Below are 26,631 nucleotides of genomic sequence, written 5' to 3'. Positions count from 1 at the left end.
GTCATGTGTGTACTGGGAGGGAAGGTTATTCAGGATTAAGAACAAGAACAGACACACAGAAATGGACATTTCTGCAACATAATGGGGGGAACCTGCTTGAAATCCTGTCCCTCTGAAGTACTTTTGACTCTAGTTTTCTCTAACCATGTCCAGCCCCCGGTCTAGGCCACCATCTATCTTGTCTGGATCCTGTCCTGGTAGTTAGTGTAATCCTATCTCAGCCACAGTATTTTCCCAACATGCTCACATCATTCACAGGTTTCTAACCTTTAGTGGATGCCGCTCTTAGACAGAATTTCAAACTTTTTTTTTTTCCTGTCAGCTTTCTCTGTGTAACCCTGGCTGTCCTGGAACTCACTCTGTAGACCAGGCTGGTGTGAGACTCAGAAATCTGCCTGTCTCTCTGCCTCCTGAGTACTGGGATTAAAGGCATAAACTACCACCGGGCTATCTAGAACTCCTTAAGTAAATTTGTCTCCAAAGTCCTATCATGTCTGTCTCTGCCTTGAGTTTAGGATCCAGCCTGTCATATAGCCACCACTTACGTGTAGCTCTTTAAATTGAAATTAGTTAAAATGAAAGGCTAAGTTATTCCCCATAGGCTCATCTTAAGTGCTCATTAGCAACATGTGGCTATAGGCCACCACTGTACGGGACGTCGTGGCCCACAGAAGCACTGGCTAGATGAATCTCTCACTGCTTGGGATGAATACACAGTATCGTTTAACCAGAGGAATTGAGTTCTCCGAACTCACTCACTTTCTCTGATTTTAAGGCCTTCCCTCAAGCGCAGTAAGCTGCTCTGCCTTGTAATGGCTCTCTGGAGAACCCTCCCATGCCATAGTGCTGGAAGCAGCCCTCTTTGCTCTTTCCTTGTAATTTTCCTCGCCTTTCCCATCCAAGAAGCTCTCTCGTTATAGTTATCTGAACTTACTTTCAGATACGCCCACAGCCCCCAGGAGACTGCAAGCTGTTGGGAGGCCATAGCCATGTTTATGTTGCTCATCCTTATAGAGTCGGGCCTAGTCCAGTGGCTCGCACATAGCTGTTTGTGGGGTGACTGAATCATTTACTGTAAAATCGCATGTGTGCTTCGCTGTGCAAGCATCAGGGTGTTAACAAACCAGGATTCACAGTTACTTTTTGTTTCATAGACCCTTTATCAGTCTAGTAAGATTCCCCCCACTGAAGGCCAGGTGTAGTGGGGCATGCCGTTAATCCCAGTATTCTGAAGGCAGAGGCAAACAGGTTTCTGTGAGTTCCAGGACAGCCAGGGCTACACAGTGTTAGTCCTATCTAAAAATAAACACACAAATAATGCATAAGACCTATTGACTCCTTTTCAGGGCCATGTGCTGACTTTAAGAATAAGAATGTAGGGCTTAAAAAGAAACTCATTTATATTTGAAATACTAAACATGAAAAATAGATTTTAAAAGCTTCTGATATTGTGTCACAAATATAAGAGTAATAGTGTGCTAATACTACCATCAATACAATACTTAATGTGGTCCATAACCATCCTCATTTCCAAGTATCAATGACAAGTGATGTTTGGAGATCCATTGCTACTAAGAAGTGCTATGGAAACAAACATCTTGTTCTGTTGGTACGAGGTTTAAAATGTCAGCTTGGCAGGACCTATAGTCACCTTGGACACAAACCTCTGGACATGTTTATAAGGGAGTTAATAGATAAGGTTTCCTGAGGTGGGAAAACCTATCTTAAGTGCGGACAGCATCAATCCATGACTGGGGTTTGTGTATTTGAATGTAATTGGTCCCCATAATCTCATAGGGAGTGGCACTATTAGGAGGTATGGCTTTCTTGGAGTGGGAATGGCTTTGTTGGAGGAAGTGTGTCACTGTGGGGGCAGGCTTTGAGGTTTCCTACGCTCAGGATACCACCCTGTGTCTTAGTCGACTTCCTGTTGCATGCAAGAGGCAGGACTCTCAGCTGCTCCTCCAGCACCAGTCTGCCTGCATGCCACCAAGCTCCTGTGTCCTAATGACAATGGACTGGACCTCTGAAACTGTCAGCAAGCCACCCCAATTAAATGTTTGCTTTTATAAAAGTTGCCATGGTCATGATGTCTTTTCACAGCAATAGAGACCCTGAACAAGACAGGATTGCAGAGGGAGTAAAAGGGGAAAGCAAGCTGAACAGCAGCAGTCACTTCTCTCTGGGTCCTGACTGGACATGCAATGTGACCAAATGCCTCTCACTCCTGCTCCTGTGACTGCTTCATCATGGACTGTGTACCCTCCGACTGTGAGCCAAAAGAAATCCTTTCTTTCCGAAGCTGCCTTTGTTGGGGATTTTGTCACAGCAATGAGAAAAGACTAATATAGGTGATGGCTATGCAACATGAACTGTTAATTATTGGTTTGTTGACTACATTCATTATCAGGGAAAATGCTCCTCCACAGCCCCACTAGAGATGAGGATTACAGTCACCCATGCTCGTGAACTGCCCGGATGCCAAGTATCTACTTCTGATGACCACCTTAGGACTGAGGAAACACAGCGTTCAAATAGTGCCTTTTAGTCTGGGGACAGAGGTGGATCTTCTTCCAGAAGATCAGTCTTAGGACAGGCAGAGCCACATGGCACTGACAAGCCTAGACAGCAATCTTAATTTTTTATTTAAGTAATAGATGACTATGGATACGGGTGTCTTCAATTACATTAAGAGCAAGTACTATGGAAGGTAATCACTGCAATGCACTGCAGGTATCTCTCTCTCTCTCTCTCTCTCTCTCTCTCTCTCTCTCACACACACACACACACACACACACACACACACACACACACACACACACACACACACACGCCTAAGCTATTTTAGAAGGGAACTGCAAAAAATCCTCTGTTGGGGAACAATAGGTACTTCATTCAGACATTCCAGATGTCATTTTGATATTTGAAATTCCACATCTTAGCTTGGCTCTTCTTAGATTTTCGCCCCAGACAGATGGCCTAAATCCCGAGAACCAAATGTAATATCATGGCAGTAAGCTTTTTCCCACTCAGCTTCTTCACACTCTGAGATGAATAAATGGGGGTGGGGTGAAATGTGTCTGCTTTGGTCAAAGACTGTGCAGGACTGTCAGATTTGGAGACATCCAAACTCAGAGCATACGTCCCTGCACCCACACACCCTCTAATCTCTTTTTAATTAAGAGAATGGTAAAATTAAATGAATAGTAAAAGCAAGCTAGATAACGTCAGGTCCAAAGGAGATTCCAATACCCCAAACTCCAAAAAAACAGTCCAAATATCCAGGAATGAGCTCAACCCGGACTCTAGGAGGACTTCTGATGGTTTGATAAAAATCAGCATTTCTCACAATGTGTGAAGATTGTTTCCAAAAGTTTTTCCCTTACCTCTGGCAGAAAGGCCATATGGGTTTCCAATTAACATATACCTGAGGCACCTATCAGCATATCAAGGTCCATGCTAGTCTCCAGGCTCCTTTAGTCCCAGTCACAATACTAAGCAGTCATGAACCCCACCACCACACACAGATAACAGCTCAATGTTTGAAAACGTGGAAAGAGACTCTTCTTAACACACTAGTCCCAATGAGGCATCCTTTTAATTCTCCCTAGTCCTGGAACTCTGTTTCAATGAACAAAGGCACTTCATTGGAGAATGAGCTTGCAAATGAGGCCTTTCAGCCCTTTATTAAAATAATTACTTTATTCCACAAAACTCCACTGTGGAATGTCAACATGCCAGACATAGTGCTGGAGAAGTAGACAAAGCTCTTTCTTCCAAGATGGACTCATTCTGGTGGTGGACTCCTTACTCTCTCTTCTCCACTAAATTAACTTCATAAGAGAGGGTTACATGGGGGCTCCTGGGAGATTCAGACAAAGCAGTGCCAACCCTGTGGAAGGCTCTGTAATTGCTCCTTCCCACAGTTCACTGTATCCCTAACACTGGCCTTTCACAGCATGCCAGGCACAGGGCCGGAGCAGCGGAGAGAAATGGGTTGAATCGCAGTGCCCTCTTTAGTTGTGGGACTACGACCAAACCTCTTTAGGTTTATTTCTGCATTTGTAACACAGCATAGTAACGTGGGCTTTTCAGACTGTGAAGGCTGGTTATGTGCGTATAAAGTGTGCAACACATTCCTGCCTGGAACATAACAGATGTTGTATAAAGAGAAATATTCTTAAGAGGTACGTAAGACAAGAAAGAAAATCTGTTTTCAGCCCATCAGTTCTTTGTGGGAAAATAACATATTCTTTGTTCTGCATGACGGGTAAATGTAAAGATCCTGCTAATATCTGTGCTCTGAGAAACTCCTGAGTTGCCCTGGAGTTTCAGACAAAGCAGCCGTGGTGGGTGTTTATTGGAGGAAGGGTATTTTTTTAACACCCATGAAAAATTAAAATACAAAATGTGCAGGGTGGTGTCGGTGCATGCTTTTAATTCCAGCACTCAGGAGGCAGAGGCAAGTGGATCTCTATGAGTTCAAGGTCAGCCTGGTCTACAAAGTGAGTTCCTGGATAGCCAGTACTATACACAAAGAAAAACCGAAAAACTAAAACCCCCAAACCACACACACACACACACACACACACACACACACACACACACACACACACACACACACTCTCTCTGTCACAAAGGTGGGGCCTCCATGGGCTGGGGGTGGGGTGGTACAGCAGGAAAAAGCACCTGCCAGGCAAGCATAAGAAACAGTTTGGGTGCCCAGAGCAATTTAAGTGTCAGGCAAGTGTGTTGGCTGCCTGTAATGCCAGTCGAAGTGGAGGATAGTTAGACCAGCTGGAATTCGCAAGCTCCATATCCAGCGAGACACTATGCCTCAATAAATAAAGTAGACAGCAACTGAGGAAGACACCTACATCAAGTGTCTCAGCCCTCCATGCACGAGCACGTGCATGCATGCGTACACCTGCATACACAACACACATATACACATGCCAAGAATTTCAAGAGGAGGAAGAGGATGGTGCAGCAAATAAACAAAAAACTTCGCAAGACTTCTGTTTATGTAACTCTTTATCTAACATAAACATTTGTTTCTGAGAAAGAAAAACAAAAGGAGAGTCCATCTCTGGGGACACTCCCCAGGGAAACTCCACTGCAGTCAGTTAAATGCAAATGAGCCATGATCATCTGGTCTACATTTGTTCTAAAGTCCGTGGCTTTTCATACAAAGGTGTGTATAATTTACATACAAAGGAAGCATAGCAAAGGGCACTTTTTATATCTTCTGCGTCTAGAACTTTGTTTTTTCCAGACAGGATTTCTCTGTTTGGAGCCTGTCCTGGAACTCTCTCAGTAGACCAGGCTGGTCTCGAACTCACAGAGATCTGCCTGCCTCTGCCTCCCGAGTGCTAGGATTTGCCACCAATGCCCAGCTTAGGTCTAGAACTTAAAACAACAACAGCCCTTCTTAAAAAGGCCAAAAGGTCTAGCATCACATGGGACAAAGTAGAGCTAAATTTATAGAGTTAACTCATCTGGGGAGTTCATTGACTATCTGTCTCCAAGTTCTGTTCTTTTCCAAATGTTAGTGAAGACATGTAATTCCAAGTAAAACTTGCTGACTGATGTGTTTTGGGTTTCCATACATTGGCATCCGACCAGACAGGATAACTCAATGGAAAACTGAATGAATATGTGTGTGTGTGTGTGTGTGTGTGTGTGTGTGTAAACACGTGTGTGTTCACGTATGTATATATACACATTACATGTACATGTTTCAGAACTTTACACACCATGGATCTATAGCAGAGGTATCACAGCATGACCTAACCCAAGGGCTCCCAGCATCCTGTTCTACGTTCCTATTGGAACAGGATTGGGAAATGCTGGACTCTTATATATGAAGGACATACAGGCATCTAGGATGGTGATAACTCTTGCCTCTGTTTAACAGACATTCTAGCCCGACACCACTTAGCTTGTCTAGAGCTGTGCATTCTAATCTCACACTAAAATGTACACACTTCTGCTCATAAGCAAACACCAGAGCCTAAGCCTAGCACTTAAAGTAGCTTGTAACTACTACAAACATAATCGTGTGTTTCTTCTTCCCTGCTCAGAACAGAGTTCAAAGGAAGAGGCTTGCTCCCATTCCCTTGATCCCCTGGCTGTTTACAAACAAGTGTATGCTCGGTGGCATTCTCTGCCTGGTGAAGGTGACAGGTGTGCCTATCTTGTCTAGGCAAAGGAGACCTTGGGGAGACGGGATGACATAGAAGGGGGGATGCTTTGGAGGCTGTGCTTAGTCCTAATTTTCCTGTCATTTGCCCTGGGATGGGGATCTCTAGAGAGATCACCGCTACTCTCCAGGACCCCATCCCTGTAATCTACCAACTCCAGGGAATTTATTTGTTTTGCTCCTCTAATTATCCCCTTTGGTAAGAAACTGAGAAGAAAGTATAGGCTGATCACAGAATCCTTCCCTCCACAATTACACTGCAAATCGCACTGTCCTGAGAGGCTGCCAAATCCCTGCAGAACTCCTGCAGATGACAGGGAGGAGACTGTGACTCAGCACCCTGCAGTCTACTATCCAGCCCGCTGTGCCTGAGTGCCACAATCCATCTTTACCCAAAGGTGACAACACACAGAGTGCCCATCCTCGCTGCTGTCAACTGGAGTGAGCTCTTCCATGCCTCCAGCTTTTGCTTTCTCAATGAATTCTCTCCTGGTAAGCCTTTCCTTGTGTACCATCTGCTTTCTCCCAGGACCCTGACAAACCAGGAAGGAGGTTTTTGGTTTGTTTTGTTTCTTCTTTTTCTTTTCTTTTCTTTTCTTTTCTTTCTTTCTTTTTTCTTTTTGTGGTTTTTCGAAACAGGGTTTCTTTGTGTTAACAGTCCTGGCTGTCCTGACATCTGCTTTGTAGACCAGGCTAGCCTCAAACTCACAGAGATCTGCCTCCCTCTGCCTCCCATGTTCTAGGAGAAGGAGGTCTTCTTGATGATGGACTGTAACAATATTACTGAGAAAAGGAAGATGTTAAAATTATAACTGGGGATGGAGGCATACACCTTTAATCCTAGCACTTGGGAGGCAGAAGCAGACAGGTCTCTGTCTGGTCTACAGAATGTGTTCCAGGGCAGTCAGGGCTACACAGAGAAACACACACACACACACACACACACACACACACACACACACACACACACACACACACACTTGTAAACTTTGGAGTTAGATGTGGCTCAGTGGCAGAGCATTTGCCAAGTACAAGGCCCTGAGTTTGACCCTCATATTTTCTTCAGTAAAGGGCCCAATTTGTACCTCTCCAGAGCCATGAGACTATTTGGCAGGGAAAGTTTATCCCTGATATCAGTTCTTCCAAGTCAGGCATCATGAAAATTGTTCTATGTAAATTGTCTCACCCGGTAAGTTATACACCACTATTGTTTTCTATTTGTCAGATGAGGAAATTGAGCCATAAAGGTAGCAAGGGTTTTGGGCTGGAGAGGTGCCTGGTGTAGTTCAGGGGCAGATCACTTGCCTGGCATGCATGTGGCCCTTTATCTGCTCCCTATTGTCACACACACACACACACACACACACACACACACACACACACACACGCATGTGCACACAACCTCTCTCTTTCTCCCTCCCCTGACTCAGCACTGTAGTTTGAATAAATGTTTCCCATAGTCCCATGTGATTACCCTGTGGTTCTCAGCAGGTGGAGGTTGTAGATGGTCGATGGAGGAATTAGGTCACTAGGGGCAGGTCTTCAAATCTATCAGGCTCAGCTTCCTGTCTGTCTGCTGGCTGTTCCACCAAGATATGTGCAGGTGAGGAGTCCCCACCTCATGCTCTGGATACCATGAAACTGCCTGCCTGGACTACTGGGACAGACGGTGTCCTCTCAAACTACAAGCCCTAAAAACTTCTCCCCCTTAACTTGTTTCTTGTCAGGTATTTGGTCAAAATGATGTGAAAAATAAGAACACTCATATATATGCATGTATATAGTGCTAAGGGTTGCTGAAGGGTATGTGTGTGGCTGGTATTTGACAGAACCAGGATTTGGATGGATGACTGTGGAGTCTGAGCATCCATAAATGTTACAAAGGGTCCTTGGGGAGGAAGTGGATGGCAATGAGAGCTAAGGAGGACACTCAGCCTCCTTGCCTAACAGCCCCAGCTTCTGCAGGTGCCTCCTACCCACAAGATTGTCCCACGGTGGAAATGGAGTTCCTGGGCATTTAACAGTCATATAAGCCACAGAGACTAATGCAAACTGAAGGAATGTTCATGAAAACAAAATGCCATAAAGAACAACGGTTGGTAAAGACAGATGGTTTAGCAAACTGTGCTGGCGGGCAATTGTAACAATTTCCAAAGCAAATCCTGCCTGAGCTTTTGACTTTCCATACAGGACCACTCGTAATGCTTGTAGAATCTACCAGCATACTGCGTGAGAGAAAATGTTATCTAAACCTTAAAAAGGACCTAGAGACCAAACGTCACGATATTTTTGAGAAGGAAAACAAAACATTATTGACACTGTGGGGTATCTATGAGAATGGTTTCACCCATAGAGCAACTAGCAGTAATTCTTGTCACTTTCAGAGGAAAACAATCCTTTGGCCGAATGGCACAAATACCAAGAACATACATCTTTCCAATACCATCCCAAAGAGCCCATGATGTCGGCGGCCCCATCTTCTACCTGTGCCTACTGTAAAATTTGACAAATGAGACCATGGAACATTACAGACCCGCACACAGCTCAGTGAAGGCACAATGCTATAGGCATCTGGCTGCAAAATCATTAGCAGTCTGGACACGGTGGCTGAACCCAGATTCTCACTGTTGTTTCAAATACCAAGTAATTTCTCCCTGTTGAAATTCACTTTCCTCTTGCTGAGGCGGCAAGGTGTGTGGGCGGTGTGATGAAAGATTCAGCCTCGTGAATATTACACACAGCTCAGCAGCAATTGGAAGAGAGAATACATTGACAGGGAAACGGCACTTGTATTAAACTGTCAAAGAGCAACACTCTTGAGAGCAACACTCTGAGATACGCCATCAAATGGTTTCCCAATGCGAACCATAGGCCAAGTAACCAGCCAGTGTGTTTATACATTTTCCCAGTGCAACTACAAACCACTGAGGCTGCTAGCTTCCGAGCCAGACAACCACAGACATATTTATTCTGCAAACAAAGCTGGCTGCGGGGGAAAGAGGAGCTTCAGGAGGATCTGAGAATGCCAAGAGTGATCTGCAGAGAGCTCTAGCTTGGGACTCTGGCTTACCAGTGGAATCAGTCTGTGAAGCTCTGCCGCTTGCCTGCTCCTCAGCACTGATGAGCTGCAGGTCGGTGTATGAAGGAGCAACACTAGGACTGCTGGTGTCCTCAGAGTGGGTGGTCCAACTGCTCTCGGAGGTCAAAGGGCATCTTCTCAAAGAGTCGAAGGAAGGGCATGTCCAGCAAGGCATGGTCAATGTGAGGGCTGAGAACAGATGAAAATCCAAGAGGAAACCATGTAAATAGTTGTCTTTGGCTTATGTCTGTTGCACTTGTCTTACTTTGACGTCACTCAGATCCTGGGCAGCAGCAGCCATCAAGAGAAGGAAAGCAAATACTTGTCATGAGGAGAGAAAATGCATTGACTGAGGTCTCACAGGGAGTCACTATCAAAAGCTATCAAAGGGCTGGAGGGATGGAATGGTTGGTTTGGTGGTTTGACTGAGAGTGGTCCCCACAGGTTCATATGTTTGAATGCTTGGTCCCGAGTTAGTGGAAGGACTACTTGGGAAGGATTGGGAGGCATGGTCCTGAGTGAGACCTTGTTGAAAGCAGTGTATCACTGTGGGTCGGCTTTGAGGTTTAAAAGACTAGGCCAGGCCCAGAATTAATCTCTCTTTCTCTTTTTCTCTCTCCTCCCTCCCTCCCTCCCTCCCTCCCTCCTTCCCTCCCTCCCTCTCTCTCTCTCTCTTTCTCATGATATCTCATCTACTACTCCAGTGCCATGTCTGCCTCCTGCCTGCGATGATGACCACAGACAAACTGTCTGAAACTGTAAGCAAGTCTCCAATGAAATGCTTTCTTTTAAAAGAGTTCCCTTTGTTGCCGGGCGTTGGTGGCGCACACCTTTAATCCCAGCACTCGGGAGGCAGAGGCAGGCAGATCTCTGTGAGTTCGAGACCAGCTGAACTACCAAGTAAGTTCCAGGACAGCCTTGAAAGCCACAGAGAAACCCTGTCTCGAAAAACAAAAAAAACAAAAAACAAAAAATAACAACAACAAAAAAAGAGTTCCCTTTGTCATGGTGTCCCCTCACAGCAATAGAACAGTTACTATGACAGTAAAGTGCTTGCTGTTTAAGCACAAGAACCTGAGTTTGATCCTAAGCACCCACATAAGAAAACAGGTGAGGTGGCAGGTGCTTGTAATCCCAGCACATAGAGGCAGTGACAGGGGATCCTGGGGGCTTGCCAGTCAGCCAGCCTACTCTGATTAGAATGCTGGGTCCCACGGGGAGATCCTGTAGTTTCACAAAAACAAGAGGTGGCTCTGTTAACCCGTGACTTCCTCACATAGAGACATACACATGTATACATAATATATACATATGCACATATGTGTATACATACTGTATACATATGCACATGAACACATGTATACATACTGCATACATATGCACATGAATACATGTATACATATGCACATGAACACATGTATACATACTGCATACATATGCACATGAATACATGTATACATATGCACATGAACACATGTATACATACTGCATACATATGACATGAACATACACAAAAACAGATTGAAACTTGGATCTCAGGACCCTCATATTAAAAAAATCTAATTAAAGGAGTGTTGGGGAAGTCCTGTTATTTGTCAATAAAGTACTGTTGAGCCTATAGAAAACCTAGATAGGAGGGACTAGGAGTCGAGGAGGATTCTGGGAAGGGGAAACACAGGAGAGTCGACATGTAACGCCATTGGGGGTAGGAAGCCCGGAACTATTCTCCGGTAAGAGACATACTTAGATTAACAATTATGGGGTAATTACTTAAGGCAGAGCTAGCCAGTAAGAGACAAGCAAGGCCAACAGCTTCATAATTAATATAGCCTCCTGTGTGTTTATTTGGGACTCATGCGGATCTAGAACCAGGCGGGCGGGAAGGCTCCTCTCAAAGAAAAAGCTTCCCTTAACAAAGGAGTATAAATAACTTTAGGGCAAAATATAATTTCTAAACTTAGGGTTCTGCTTCACTTGGGTCAAACTACAGAACTCTTGCAGTTTCACTCTGACCCAGGCCTTTCCTCCATTTTCAATAGCATATCAGTAAACTCGAGAAAACGTACCAGTTTTCATTACAAAACCAAAGGCAGAACAAGTTTTGGGTTAGGAGTACACACACACACACACACACACACACACACACACACACACACACACACGATGCCTCTGCTTGGCTCAAGTTTGACAATAACTGGAAGTTCTGCACACTGTTGCATACACAATGGAGACTGACTAGGGCTGCTGGCTTGCACAGAACACAAAGAAAATATCTCCTAAAGGGAAATGCATAGGGCTTGGTTTTATCTCCTTGGCTCAGCTATTCCAAACGCTGTGTGTGTGTGTGTGTGTGTGTGTGTGTGTGTGTGTGTGTGTGTGTGTGTGTGTGTGTGTGTGTGTGTGTATGTGTTGGAGGCGGTTCCTTTTCTTTTTTAACTAAAACTTCTTAGTCCTCTTAATTTATTCTTAGTTAACTGCCCACTCCAGTGCTCTCCACATTGCTGCATAATGATTATACCATTGCAATGTTACCATCAAGACACTAGAAAGAGAGTGAACAGAGAGTGGGGTGAATGCAAACACCACTTACTGAGTAGCCATTCAAAGTCAGGCACCTTTACAAATGTTTTTGCATTCAATCCATTGCTATTAGGAGGTCGGTAGCAGTTCCTTATACACGGGCAAACCAGCCCAGAGATTAAGAAACCTGCAAGATCATACAGACAGTTATTCCAGCTGAAGCACTGAAGCTATAGTCACCGCGAGAGACAGAAAGGCAAAGCTGCGATGTCAGAAGAAACAGAAGGCAGTGCTTGTGGTAGTATAAAAAGAAAACAAGGGTGTCCCGCTCGGAGCCTCCTGAGGCTTGGGGACTGTGTGCTGGGGAACCTGTCCCAGAGGAGCAGCCCATCCAGAGACTGCCACAGTGTCCTAGTCCTGCCTCCACTTACAGGAGGAGGTAAGCATGGGCCTGTTTCCGGCCCACCTTCTGGTGCCCTGCTCAGAGCCTCCTGAGGCTTGGGGCTTACAGACAGGGAACCCGTCACAGCAGATCAGCTCATCCAGGGACTGCCAACATTCTGGTACTAGTCCTGCCTCCACCCACAGGAAGAGGAGAACTTTCAGATTATCGAACCTGCTTGTGCTTACCAGAAGAGAACCTTGGACCTGTACCCACCAGGAGAGGAAGAGACCACCTGCACCCACTAGAAGAAGGGCTGGGAAGAAGACAATATAAAAACACATTCAACAACAGAAAAACCAATACGATACCACCAGAGTCTAGGTACTCTACACCAGCAAGACCTGAACATTGCAACTCAGATGAAGCAGAAGATCTTAAAAACAACTTCATGAAAATGAAAGAGGTCCTCAAAAACGATATGAGAAAGTCCCTGAAAGAAATTGAAGAAAATACAAACTAAAAAAATATAAGAAATCAACAAATCTCTTAAGGAAAGCCAAGAAAAAAAATTAAAAAGTTGAAGGAAACAGTTCAAGCAGTTCAGGACATGAAAACTGAAATACAGACAATAAAGAAAACACAAACTGAGGGAACGCTGAAATAGAAAAGCCGGGTAGACAATCAGGAACTACAGTGCAAGCATAACCAACAGAATACAAGAGATGGAAGAGAGAATCTCAGGTGTTGAAGATTCACTAGGAGAAATAGATTCGTCAACCAAAGAAATTTTAAGTTCAACAAATCCCTAACACAGAATATTCAGGAAATATGGGGCACCATGAAAAGACCAAACCTAAGAATAATAGGTATAGAAGAAGGTGAAGAAACTCACCTCAAAGGTGCAGAAAACATATTAAAAAATCGTAGAATAAAGCTTTCCCAACCTAAAGAAAGCCATGCCAATGAAAGTATAAGAAGCTTACAGAACACCAAATAGAGTGGACCACAAAAAGTCCCCTTGCCATATAATAATTAAAACCCCAAACATACAGAATAAAGAAAGAATATTAAGAGCAGCAAAGGAAAAAGGTCAACTAACATATAAAGGCAAACCTATCAGAATCACACCTGACTTCACCATGGAAACTTTGAAAGTCAGAAGGTCCTGAATAGATATTCTACCAACACTAAGAGACCACAGATGCCAGCCCAGACTACTATACCCAGCAAAGCTTTCAATCACTATAGATGGAGAAAACAAGATATTCCATGACAAAACCAGATTTAAACAATACATATCACTAATCCAACCCTACAGAAAGTTCTGGAAGGCAAACTCCAACCCAAGGAAGTTAACTACACTCACAAAAACATAGGCAATAGATAACCCCACTTTACCAACAGCCAAAAGAAGAAAGGGGTAAGCCGGGTGTTGGTGGCGCACGCCTTTAATCCCAGCACTCGGGAGGCAGAGGCAGGCGGATCTCTGTGAGTTCGAGGCCAGCCTGGTCTACAGAGTGAGTTCCAGGACAGCCTCCAAAGCCACAAAGAAACCTTGTCTCGAAAAACCAAAAATAAAATAAAATAAAAATAAATAAAATAAAAAAGGGGTAGAAATCCATACACAATACAATCACCACCAAAAAATCCAAAACAAACAAGAATGAACAATCAATGGTCTTTAATATCCCTCAATATTAATTGTCTTAACTGGCCTATAAAAAGACGCAGGTTAAGAGAATGGATACGAAGACAGAACCTATCCTGTTGCATACAAGAAAAACACCTCAACTTCAAAGACAAATGCTACCTCAGAGTTACGGGCTGGGAAAGATTTTTCCAAGCAAATGGACCTAAGAAACAAGAGGGTGTAGCAATTCTGATATCTAACAAATTAGACTTTAAACTAAAATCAATAAAAGAGATGAAGGAGGTCATTTCATATCCATCAAGGAGAAATCCATCAAGAGGAAGACTCAATTCTGAACATCTATGCCTCAAATACAAAAGCATCCACATGCATAGAAGAAACATTACTAACACTCAAATCACACATAAAATCTCACATACTTATAGTGGGAGACTTCAGCACCCCAATCTCACCACTAGACAGGAACACCTGACAGAAACCTAACAAAGAAACACAGGAACTCATAGAAGTTATGACCCAATTGGGTTTAAAAGACATCTACAGAACATTCCATCCAAATAAAAAAGAATATACCTTCTTCTTGGCACCACATGGAACCTTTTCAAAAATCGACCACCTAATCAGCAATATAGCAAACCTCAACAAGTACAAAAGAATTGGAATAAGCCCCTGTATCTTATCAGACCACCATGCTTTAAAGTTAGAATTCAACAACAACACAAATTGCAGAAACCCTACAAACTAATGGAAATTGAACAATGTGTAATTGCACTATTTCTGGGTCAAGGAAGAAATAAAAAGACTTCCTAGAATTCAGTGAGAAAGAAGATACAACATACCCAAACTTATGGGACAATTTGAAAGCAGTGCTAAGAGGAAAGTTCATAGTACTAAGTGCCAACATGAAGAAACTGGAGAATAGTCATACTAGAGAATTAACAGCACAACTAAAAGCTCTAGAACAACAAGAAGCAAACTCACTCTGGAGGAGTAGAAGCTAGGAAATAATCAAATTGAGAGCTGAAATCAATAAAGCAGAAAGTAGGGAAACAATGCAAATAATCAATGTAACAAAGAGTTGGTTCTTCGAGAAAATCAACAAGATAGACAAACCTGTATCCAAACTTACTAAAAGGCAGAGAGAGAACATGCAAATTAACAAAATCAGAAATGAAAAGGGGGACATAACAACGTACACTGAGGAAATCCAGAGAATTATCAGGTCATACTTTGAAAACCTGTACTCCACAAAATTCGAAAATCTAAAGGAAATAGACAATTTTCTTGATAGATATCACTTACCAAAATTTAGAATCCAAGAATACATCAGAAAAATCATACACCATGATCAAGTAGGCTTCATCCCAGGGATACAGGGATGGTTCAACATACGAAAATCCATCAATGTAATCCACCATATAAACAAGTTGAGAAACAAAAATCACATGATCATTTCACTAGATGCTGAAAAAGCCTTTGACTCAAAAGGGGGAGTCACCATGTGATCCCCAGAAGAGAGGATGCATGAGGTTGGCATACTTGGTAAGATAAGAACTTATATAAATATATATATACACACATATATATACATACATATATATATATATATAAGTAGTTATGGGTAATACTTAAGACAGAACTAGCCAATGAGAAGCTTTGGACATTGGCCGACAGCATTGTAACTAATAGAGTCTCTGTGTGTTATTTGGGATTGATGCGGCTCTGGGACCAGGCTGGCGGGAAGAATGCTTATTACACTCCACTTCTGGTGGGAGTGCACACTTGTACAGTCACTCTGGAAATCAGTATGGCCATTTCTCAGGGAAATGAGAATCAGTCTATCACGAGATCCAGCAATTCCACTCTTAGGCATAACCCCAAAAGATACACATTCATACAACAAGGACGTCTGCTCCACTATGTTCATAGCAGCACTATTTGTAATAGCCAGAACCTGGAAGCAACCTAGATGTCCCTCAACTGAAGAGTGGCTAGAGAAATGTGGTACATTTACACAATGGAGTACTACTCAGCAGAAGAAAACACTGGAATCTTGAAATTCACAGGCAAACAGATGGAACTAGAAGAAAACATCCTGAGTGAGGTAACCCAGTCACAAAAAGACAAGCATTGCATGTACTCGCTCATATATGGATTTTAGACATAGAGCAAAGGAGTACCAGCCTACAATCCATATCGCCAGAGAAGCTAGGCAACAAGGAGGACCCTAAGAGAGACATACATGGTCGCCCGGAGAAGGGGGAAAGGGAGAAGAAGATCTCCTGAGCTAATTGATAGCATGGCAGAAGGGAAGAAGGAGTTAGGAGAAAGAGAAGGGGAGAAGAGGAGGGGAGAGGAAGACATGAGGGAGCAGGAAAACTGAGTCAGGGGAAGAATAGAGGAGAGCAAGAAAAGAGATACCATAACAGAAAGAGCCATTATAGGTTTAAAGGGAAATCTAGCACTAGGGAGATGTCCAGAGATCTACAAGGATGACTCCAACTAACAATCTAAGCAATAGTGGAGAAGCTACCTTAAATCCCCTTCCCCAATAATGAGATTGATGACTACCTTATATGCTATCCTAGAGCCTTCATCCAGTAGCTGATGGAAGTAGAAGCAGATACCCATAGCTAAATACTGAACTGAACTGAACTCCTGGAATCCAGTTGCAGAGAGGGAGGAGTGATGAGCAAAGGGGTTAAGATCGGGCTGGAGAAACTCACAGAAACAGCTGAACTGAATAACGGGGAGCTCTTGGACCTCAGACTGGCTGGGAAACCAGCATAGGACTGACCCAGACCCCCTGAACGTGGGTGTCAGTTAGGAGGCCTGGGCAATCTATGGGGCTTCTGGCAGAGGATCACTATTTACCCCTAGCATAGGAATGGACTTTGGGAGTCCACTCCACACAGAGATACTCTCTCAGCCTAGACACACGGGGGAGGGCCTAAGCTCTGCTCCAAATGATATGACAGACTTTGAAGATCCCCCATGGAAGGCCTCACCCTCCCTGGGGAACAGAAAGAGGATGGGATAGGGAGTTAGTCAGGGTCAGGGGAGGAGGGGAGGGAGAGGGAACTGGAATTGACATGTAAAACAAGCTTGTTTCTAATTTAAATTTAAAAAGTCAAAAAAAAAAAAGGAAACAAAAGGGAATCTGTATTCTTTATTTTCTTGGGCATGTATGAAAAACCTGGATCTTTGCACTGAGGGCTCATAGCTCCTTTTCTCTCAAACTATTATCCTTTGGCAAATCACCTGTGAGCAAAGGCTCCTTTCTACTTATTTAATTTATAGCTATATAACCCGTTATATCCCTGCCTTCGATGGAATTCAAGAGTGCCAGGAAGGAAGGACTTTTGCCTGTTTTGCTCACTCCCTAGAATGCTGCCTGCCACAAGGCAGGCCCTCATAACTTGTTGGTTACGTCAGAAGCAGCAACACAAATCATTCCCTAACAGTCTGTATTAAACATAGACCATCAAAACCATCACCGCTAAAGCCCCTACAGTTAAAAAACAAAGGGACACCCATACAAATAAGAGAACTAGAATGCAAAGACAAGCTTGTAAAGGTTTGTTACCGGAATGCCATTCCCTAGATTAGGATCAGGTGCTTTGAACTACTATGGAAAACTATAGCTCTTAGGTAAAGATATTAACAGTCCTTAATACACAACACAGAGCTATTAAGAAAGGAAAGAATTACCAGAGGCCAAGTGAAATCTGGAAGCTAGAAATGTGAACAAACATTAGCTGACTTTCATACCCTGAGGACTGCTGGACACACCAGAGATCCCCTGCTGAGCCTGAGTATGTAAGGCTTGTGTGAAGATAAGGGAGAATGGACCAAGATCTTCAGTTAACCCAAGATGAACAAACTAACAAAAGATTGATCGGCTGCATCAATGAGAATTCCTCAGAGGCTAACAGGAGTATATCAGGAACACCTTTATCTTCAGCTGGAGATACAAGTAACAATGTCTACCTTAGATTTGGGTCCAAAGGACAGGGAAAAATTAGAATCTCCTGATAGAAGGTCCCACATAGGGATTTCTGTGTTTGTGTGGATCTAAAAAACCTTCAACCTAGACTTCAGTTGAAATATTTCCTGGCAGCCTCAAACACCTGTGAAAGGCAAATACTAACCATTTCTGGAAGGAAGTACCTGAAAGCTAGCCACTTCAGACAGAAAGTCCCAAGAGGAAAAAAAGCATAATGATAATAACCAACAAAGTTGCTAGGCAGTGGTGGCATAATCCCAGCACTTGGGAGGCAGAGGCAGATGGATCTCTGTGAGTTCGAGGCCAGCGTGGTCTACAGAGCTAGTTCCAGGACAACCAGACGTATACAGAGAAACCCTGCCTTAAAAAAACAAAATAAATGGATGAATGGAGAGACAGACAGACAGACCCACAGACCCCAAAGTACATAGAAAAACAAGAGGAAGCAAGCTATTGGAAGGGTGAGCAAACAGAGGCCCTGCAGAGAATTCAGATGGTGGGTTTAGGAAGCAGAATCTGCAACTAGGTGCAGTATGTGTAAGGAAATCAGCAGTGGGAAATATGAGAAAGGAACATGTAGTAATGAGAAATAGCTGCATGGATTTTCTAAGAAGAGAAAAATTAGCTACCCCAAATACAAAATAGAATGGACAGCAAGAAGGGGCAAAGAGATAATGTGAAAGATATTAAAGAGAAATAAACCCCATGGTGGTGGATAGGAAGATGTTCTCATCCATACATACATTTGCATTCCTAAGGATGTGAGAAAATGGGAAGAGGGCAATATCTGAAAAACTGATGGCTGAGAATTTCCCTGAATTTGTGAAAGATTTTTCTTTTCAGATTAGAAATCCCCAGGAATGTCAAGCAGAGTAAAACTAGACCTCACAATCAGGTAAGACTAAAGATGAAGGGAAAATCTTAAAAGCTGTCAAAGAAAAGCTGCATATTACTTTCAAAAGCGTTTACCACCTTCTGGAGAGGAAGAGAAGACAATGAACATGTCAGCACACTGATGTAGGCTAAGCATCGGGAGAGGATTTTACCCAGAGGGCTCTACTTTCCTTCCCATTGCTGTGATAAAACACTCTAGTCAAAAGCAATGAGGGGAGAGAAGGGTTTATTTGTTTCCAAGCTGTCACTGAAGGGAGTCAGGAGGGGATGCAAGCAGGAACTTGAAGCAGAAATCACAGAGGGATGCTGTGTTGGTTGCACAGCTCTCAGGTTTACGCTTAGCCAGCTTCCAGGGAGTGGAAGCCAGTGCTCTTAACCACTGAGCCATCTCTCCAGCCCTTCTCTCTGACTCTGTTTTAGAAAAGATGAATTTAAGTTGATTTATCTGGGTGTGTATGTATGTGTATGTATGTATGCATGTATCATATGTGTGTGCAGGCTCCCACACAGGCCAGAAGAGGGTGGCAGCTCCCTTGGAACTGGAGTTGTGGATGTGTATGAACCACCTGATGTTGGTGCTGCAACCTGAACTGCAGTCCTCTGATAGAGTAGGAAGCACCCTTAACCACCGAGCCTTCTCCCCAGCCCTTCTGTCTCTTTTTTAGAAAAGATTAAGTTGATTGATCTGTGTGTGTGTATGTTCCAGGATAGCCAGGGCTATACAAGGAAACCCTGTCTCAATCTCCCTCCTAATAAAAAGAAAACAAAACCCCAAACCACACTAGAAACCCGATTCAGCTATTCTTGGTGGCACTTGTCTATAAACGCAGCTGGTATTTGTTATTCCATTGATCTGAAGATGAAAATATCCTGTAATGCAGCCACGTGCCTTTTACTTTCATATACAAGAGAACCACTTTCCTATGTCCCCCCCAGCTATAGGTTTCTTGCACATAGAAAACCATAAAGAAGACCTATTCAATGTAGCTCTATTTATAAAGTACTTGTCTAGCATGTACAAGGCCTGCATTTGGTAGTCCCAGGTTCGATGCCCAGCACCTCCTAAAGCCTAGTGTGGTGGTCCACATCACCTATAATCCCTACACTCAGATCAAAAGGAGTTCTAAGTCAGTCACCAGTCACCTCAGCCACCCTGCTGCCTGGCAAAGTAACAGTCATGCAGTAGCAATGGAAATAATTTCATGGTTGGAGTTACTGCAACATAAGGAACTGTATTAAAAGGGTCACAGGGTTAGGAAGGTTGAGAACCACTGCTATAGAGTGTTAGCTTTAAATGGAAGGTATATGTCATATCTCTCCATCCCCAAGACTCAGGGATCTTGGAGAAAGAAGGGGTAGAAAGATTAAGTGGTGGATAACTTCAAGGAAAACATGTTCAGGGCACAGCGGGGCAGACACACATATGAACTCACAGAGACTGAGACAGTGAGTACAAGTCAAGCCAGACAAAAGCCTGGCATGAAGGGGACGAGGTAAGCATGAAATCCCATCACCAGCAGCGGAGTTATTATGGTTTGATGGCTGCTTGGAGAAGGAGAGCCAGTTTTCTTTAGTGTTGTGACCCCTGGTGAGTTGACCACATTCCCAATATTGCATCCAACTGTTTTTTTTTGTTGTTTGTTTGTTTGTTTGTTTGTTTGTTTTTGAGAGAAGGAGAAAGAGAAGACTCAGACTTGGGCAGGTAGAGAGGTAAGGGAGGAAAAGGCAGGTGTGTTGGGGACTGCTAGAACCTTGAACAAAATGGAGTCTGTCAACCGTTTCTTGGCCTTCTGACTACGTGACTGCGAGCACACATGCCCTTGAGACAAAGGAAAAGGCTAACCATTAAAGTTAAATTTACACAGGGCAGCCCACCCGCCTAGCCAGAGGGAAGTACCCTTACAGAGTAATTGTCTTTGTTAACAAAAGATTAAAGTGTTCTGTTGTATACTCCCTACCCCTCCCTAATTCCTGCACCTGACTTACGCTGACAAGCATTTGTGGAATGTAACTAATGACTGATGGAAAATTACAGCTTTGTCTTTACCGTATTTGGTGTATATTTGAATTGAGACTTGATTGACATGCTTGTACCACCCCCTGAGGTCCTTCCTCTATAAATTCCAGCGCGCCCCAAAAAATAAAGGCTCTTGATCAGCGAACGTTGTCTTGAGCCTGATTTCATTAACCTCTTGAAGTTCACTTTCCAGATCGGATCTGCTCGTGAAGGCCCACTAAATTAGTAGCGACCCTCATCACCTCACCCCCGCAGGTCGGGGGTCCCTTCCCGGGGGTCGCAACTGGCCCCCACGTGGGACACGAGTTACAGACCACCGATCGGACGGCAGAGGCGCGACGAGTCCGGAGCCCACTCATAAGGCGTCAGATGCTGTTGACAACAAAACTCCCAGTGAAGATGACACCGCATCGCCTACCACTTCTCCCATTTCTCCTTTTGATTTTTAGTTTCCCTCCTTGCATCCCTGCCAATCCCTACCGAGTATACAACTATACTTGGATTATTACCAATGAGGCCGGGGACATAGCCAATGCTACCTCACAACTTGCCGGTTCTATCCCATGGCCTGATCTTTTTGTCGACCTGTGTGCACTCGCCATGGGCGCGGCTGGAAAAACTTGGGGCACACCTAATAACTTCATGCCCCAACCCAAACCCGTGAACACAAATAACCGCTATAGTAGTGTTCCTGGGTGTTATAACCCCATTGCACGTACCTATCTAACCATGGCACCCATTTACGTTTGCCCCGGCCCACATAGGGAGCGATCCCTAACAGGAAAGTGTGGGCAATCAGAAAGTTTTTATTGCGCACAATGGGGTTGTGAAACCACAGGTGACACCTATTGGAATCCCTCCTCTTCCTGGGACCTCATAACTGTAAGGTGATTTAATCCCCCTGCCAGACTGCTTACTTCTGGCCCACCACCACTTAATCCCCTTTGTTCACGCAGTTGGTGCAACCTCCTGCATATCCAGTTTACGGCTGCAGGAAAAAGGTTCCTCTGGGAAGGTTCCCGAGGAGCTTACTGGGGTCTACGCCTATATGTTTCTGGCACGGACCCAGGCCTCACCTTTTCCATTAGACTTTTGAAGGAAATCCCTTCCTTTCGCCCTATTGCTGTTGGCCCCAATCCTTTTTTATACCCCTCTGGTGGTGGCTCATTCCTACCCAAGGCTGCCGCCCCCTCGCCCTGGTCCTAATCTCCATTCTCCAGCTCCCGCTGCTGCCACCACTGTTTATCAACCCACCATGCCCGCCGGTCCAGTCTCCACCGCGGACCTCATCCTTCAGATGGTCAACGCCTCGGCCCAGGCACTCTCCAACACCACCTATGAGCGCTGCTGGATTTGCTATTCGCCCATCCCTCCATTCTACGAAGGAATTGCAGCCTTCGGCTCACCCATCTACACCAACGACACCAATCTGCTTCGCTGGGGCACGCAGCCACAACCACGTGGCATGACCTTAGGACAGGTCGTGGGATCTGGACTCTGCCTTTTGGGACCACGTATGCTTCCCCCCCACCCCGCTGTTAGAAGCATGTACTCAAACCATGCAAGTTGCTGCTCATGCTTCCTTTCTTATTGCCCCCAACCTCACCTTTTTTGCTTGCTCCACAGGGTTATCCCCGCATATTATTGTAGATGTTTTCCTTGCACACAAGGACTACTGCGTCCTTGTTGTACTCGTGCCCAAATTGACTGTTTGCCCTGAATCTGATTTATTGCCCCAAAGTGATCTAACTGTAACTCTCTCTCGCCAAAAAAGAGAGCAGGTCACTGCCCTCACATTAGCCATATTGGTTGGTCTGGGTGCAGCAGGTGCTGGCACAGGAATTTACTCCCTAATCCACACAAAGGACTCTGTTAATGCTCTAACCCGCACTGTTATTAGAGACGTAGATGAGCTAAAAAGAGGTTTAGATTACTTAGAACAAACTGTTGGTTCCTTAGCTGAAGTAGTACAGCAAAACCCCCGTGGTCTCGACCTCGCCTTTTTGCGGGAGGGGGGAGTTTGTGCCACCCTTAAAGAGGAATGTTGCTTTTTCAAAGACAAATCAGGATTAGTTAGAGATAGTATCAGAAGAGTTGAACAGAGTCTGGAAGAAACAAAAAGAAATTTGGATCAAAGTGAATCTTGGTACAAAAATTGGTTCTCTACCTCCCCCTGGCTATCAACTTTGCTGCCTAGTTTGTCAGGACCTTTTATTGGCTTCGTGTTACTTATTTCCTTTGGTCCTTGGGCATTTCGTTGCCTTACTGGTTTTGTTAAAAATCAGGTTGATGAGGCTACCAAAAATTCAGTTCAGGTTCACTATCAGCAGCTCTCTCAACAAGACCCCGAAGAACCTGAGGCTGTAGACAAACCTACATTCCAGCCTTTGAGCTTTCAGGAGTTTGAGTACCTGGCCAACCGCCCGCGTTCACTCTGCTCCAGGCTGTGGAGATGCTTAAGACGGGGATAGCTTGGTGCCAGAATCTGGGAGCAAACATGGCTCTCTAAACATTGCCGGCAAAAACTTAATTCGTATCCTCTCTCGCCATGTCCAGAACTGGAAGCCCACCAGGTAACCTAAGACAGGCACTCCACCCAATTGCTCTCTTCTTTTACTATATAGAAAAGGGGGAGATGTTGGGGACTGCTAGAACCTTGAACAAAATGGAGTCTGTCAACCGTTTCTTGGCCTTCTGACTACGTGACTGCGAGCACACATGCCCTTGAGACAAAGGAAAAGGCTAACCATTAAAGTTAAATTTACACAGGGCAGCCCACCCGCCTAGCCAGAGGGAAGTACCCTTACAGAGTAATTGTCTTTGTTAACAAAAGATTAAAGTGTTCTGTTGTATACTCCCTACCCCTCCCTAATTCCTGCACCTGACTTACGCTGACAAGCATTTGTGGAATGTAACTAATGACTGATGGAAAATTACAGCTTTGTCTTTACCGTATTTGGTGTATATTTGAATTGAGACTTGATTGACATGCTTGTACCACCCCCTGAGGTCCTTCCTCTATAAATTCCAGCGCGCCCCAAAAAATAAAGGCTCTTGATCAGCGAACGTTGTCTTGAGCCTGATTTCATTAACCTCTTGAAGTTCACTTTCCAGATCGGATCTGCTCGTGAAGGCCCACTAAATTAGTAGCGACCCTCATCACCTCACCCCCGCAGGTCGGGGGTCCCTTCCCGGGGGTCGCACAGGTGGGTCTAGGAAGGGGTGGGAGAGAGGATGAATATGAGCCAATTCATTGCATGAAATTCTCAAAGAATTCATAAAAATACTTTTTTTTAAAAAAGTTCAGTGACATCCTTAGTCACATAAGGAATTTGAGGCCCACATGTACGAGACTGTGTCTCAATGAAAAGATTAAAAACCAGGAAAAAAAAAGGCAAAGAAAGAATTAGGAATGTTCACTCACAGAAGCATTTTGTTAGCTGCCAAGGTAGAGAGGACCTAAATGTCCATCAGTAGCCTGATAAGCGACCTCTTCTATACTACTATAATCATGACGGAATGCACAGCATAGAAGCAAAAGGGATTGCAGCTACAGGGAAGAACATAAACCACGTTAAAGTCATCAAATACTAACTAGAACATTGTCCCATTTTTTGCCAAGTTCAGAACCAGACTAAATTAAATCAAAGCCTTCTGACAAATGTGTAGGTTGTAAAGCTGTCAAAAAAAAAAAAGGTACAAAGGCAAGTAATGCAGTTATTACCACAAGGCTTGGGTGGGGGGTTGGGGTGGGGAAAGGGGGTGGGAAGCAGCTGAGGGAGGGGCTGTGGTGGAGGAGGTTTCAATTAGTAGGGAATTACAGGTCTTCTGGATGATGGCAATACTCCATTTATTAACAGGTAGATGGCTTGTATTGTTGTTCTCCATACTTTAATGCATTTTTAAAAACATCCACTTACTCGGTTGTAAATAAAATTTATTAAACACACATATCAGAAATGCTGACTTCAATACTGACCTTTACCTGTATGAGTGAAAATGCCCATATTTCTTTTGAGAGATAAAGGCGAGCCCAGCCACGGGAGAGGAGTTCACACACTGTTTCCATTTGGCCCTATACCCTCTGCTCATTTACCAGCTTCAGAATCTGGGATAATCTATTTCACACAGGCTTGGCTTGATGTCCTTAGGCCACAGGCTTTGCTGAAATGAGAGAAGGCCCCATGCTGGGCTAGATGGCTCTTCTCCCGGGGCCAGACCTTTGATGCCAGAGCCAGGCAGAAGTGCGCTGCCATGACGATGCTTCTCAGACACATCCATCTGGCCAAGAATAAAGTAAGAGAAGGACCAAATTCTGCCCCTGCTCTACCCCAAGTTCGAGAACAAGGGCTGCAAATCCAGATGCCTCATTCCCTAGGCTGGCTTAACCTTGAAGTCTCGGGGAAATGGATTACCTGTTACTCTACTTTCTCACCTGTAAAATGGAGCCAAAGAGAGTAAAGCCCTCACTAGGGTATCAGGTCAATGACAAACCACTGTGCACAAAGAAAGTACTTGAAACATATTAAATAGTGGTAGCTGTCACATTCTTGAGAGCTTGTTTGGAGGTTCTAGCAGGGGAGCGCAGCTACTCGTATACCCTTGACCGAAGACCGGTCCTCCTCTATTCGGGGGAAGGTCGTCCTCTCCGACCAATAGCGCAGCTTCGGGAGGGACGCACATGGAGCGGTGAGGGAGGAAGGGGACACCCACCTAGCCAGCCAGATCAGCCGAATCAACCCTGGCCATCAATGGGGTGACAGATGTCGCAGCCAGATTGCCCTCACATCCAGCTGTCACATTCTTATGTGACACTATATCCTTATGCTCCACTTTACTTGACATCTCTGTCAGCTCTCTCTCTAACTTCATGTATCCTAAACGTCATCCAGCGGAAAGGTGGTGGCACACACCTTCAATCCCAGAGGCGGGTGGATCTCGGTGAGTTCAAGGCCAGCCTAGTCTACAAAGCTGCACAGAGAAATCTTGTCTCGAAAAACAACCCCCCCAAAAAAACAAACAAACAAACAAACAAACAAAAAAAAAACTCATGTCATCCTCAATTCTCTGGCTATTTGGTCCATCAGAAACTGTGGGATCTGGTTATTCCTGGCTACCATACTGATAGCCTTGACCCAGCCACCACACTCTTCTCTGGATTGATTTGGGGGCCACTTTGTCGACCTCTCTAGAATGTCCAACCACACCCTTCTCAACTGCCACACTACAGCAAGTCACCGAGGTTTTGTTTTAATTAGCATATATTAACTACACATTATAATGGGTTTCATTATAACACTTCAAACATATACATAATGTATTTAGATCATATTCACCCTCCCTCCTCTCTCTTGCTCCCCTCCCACACAGGCTCATTCTCTTCTTTTCAACTAGTCCCTCATGTGTTCTGCTTTTATGATCCTCCCCGTCCCATGTGTATACATGTGTGGATCAATGTGTTTCATTAGCTAGTTACAGGACTATGGGTGAGGGTTAGTTTGCAGGAACATGGGCACCTTACCAATGGCTACACCACTGGGGGAAAAAATTCTTTCCCCTTCCCCATCTACAGTTAATTGTGTATATCCTCAGGGAAGGGTGGGGCCTCCCCTTCCGCCATGACAGGGTGTTGAGAAACTCAAGGTTACACAGATCTTATACCAGTAATCATAGCTACTAAAGCCTCAGCCTTTTAGTAGCTACTTTTAAAATCATGCCTCTTTGGATCACTTCTATTGTACCCATAATAAAAGTCAAAATCCTTGCCCATTCTATATGGAGAGGAAAGGTGCCTTGGTCCTGCCTCAACGAGATGATGGGATAGACTTAGTAGACTTCCTATCCTCTCCATAGAGCATATGGGAGGAGCAGGGAGTT

The 26,631-nt window shown here is 44.3% G+C and overlaps 1 protein-coding gene across 3 annotated transcripts in view; it reads right to left on the bottom strand.

Moving 5' to 3' along the window:
• Nucleotides 1–26,631, bottom strand: part of Ston2 (stonin 2) — a 151,083-nt gene that overhangs the window by 73,561 nt on the left and 50,891 nt on the right. For 2 of the 3 annotated variants that reach the window (XM_005068435.4, XM_021226224.2), the window contains exon 4: nucleotides 9,273–9,470. The exons of the other annotated variant lie outside the window; for it this stretch is intronic. In XM_005068435.4, coding sequence (XP_005068492.1) covers nucleotides 9,273–9,470 — 198 coding nt within the window. The remainder of the gene's footprint in view (nucleotides 1–9,272; nucleotides 9,471–26,631) is intronic. 3 annotated transcript variants of the gene reach the window in all.

The sequence above is a fragment of the Mesocricetus auratus genome, unplaced genomic scaffold (assembly GCF_017639785.1).
Source record: "Mesocricetus auratus isolate SY011 unplaced genomic scaffold, BCM_Maur_2.0 Super-Scaffold_15014, whole genome shotgun sequence".
NCBI classification, from domain to species: Eukaryota; Metazoa; Chordata; class Mammalia; order Rodentia; family Cricetidae; genus Mesocricetus; species Mesocricetus auratus.
Note: the sequence above shows the minus strand (reverse complement) of the source record. Positions and strands in the feature narration are given on the sequence as shown.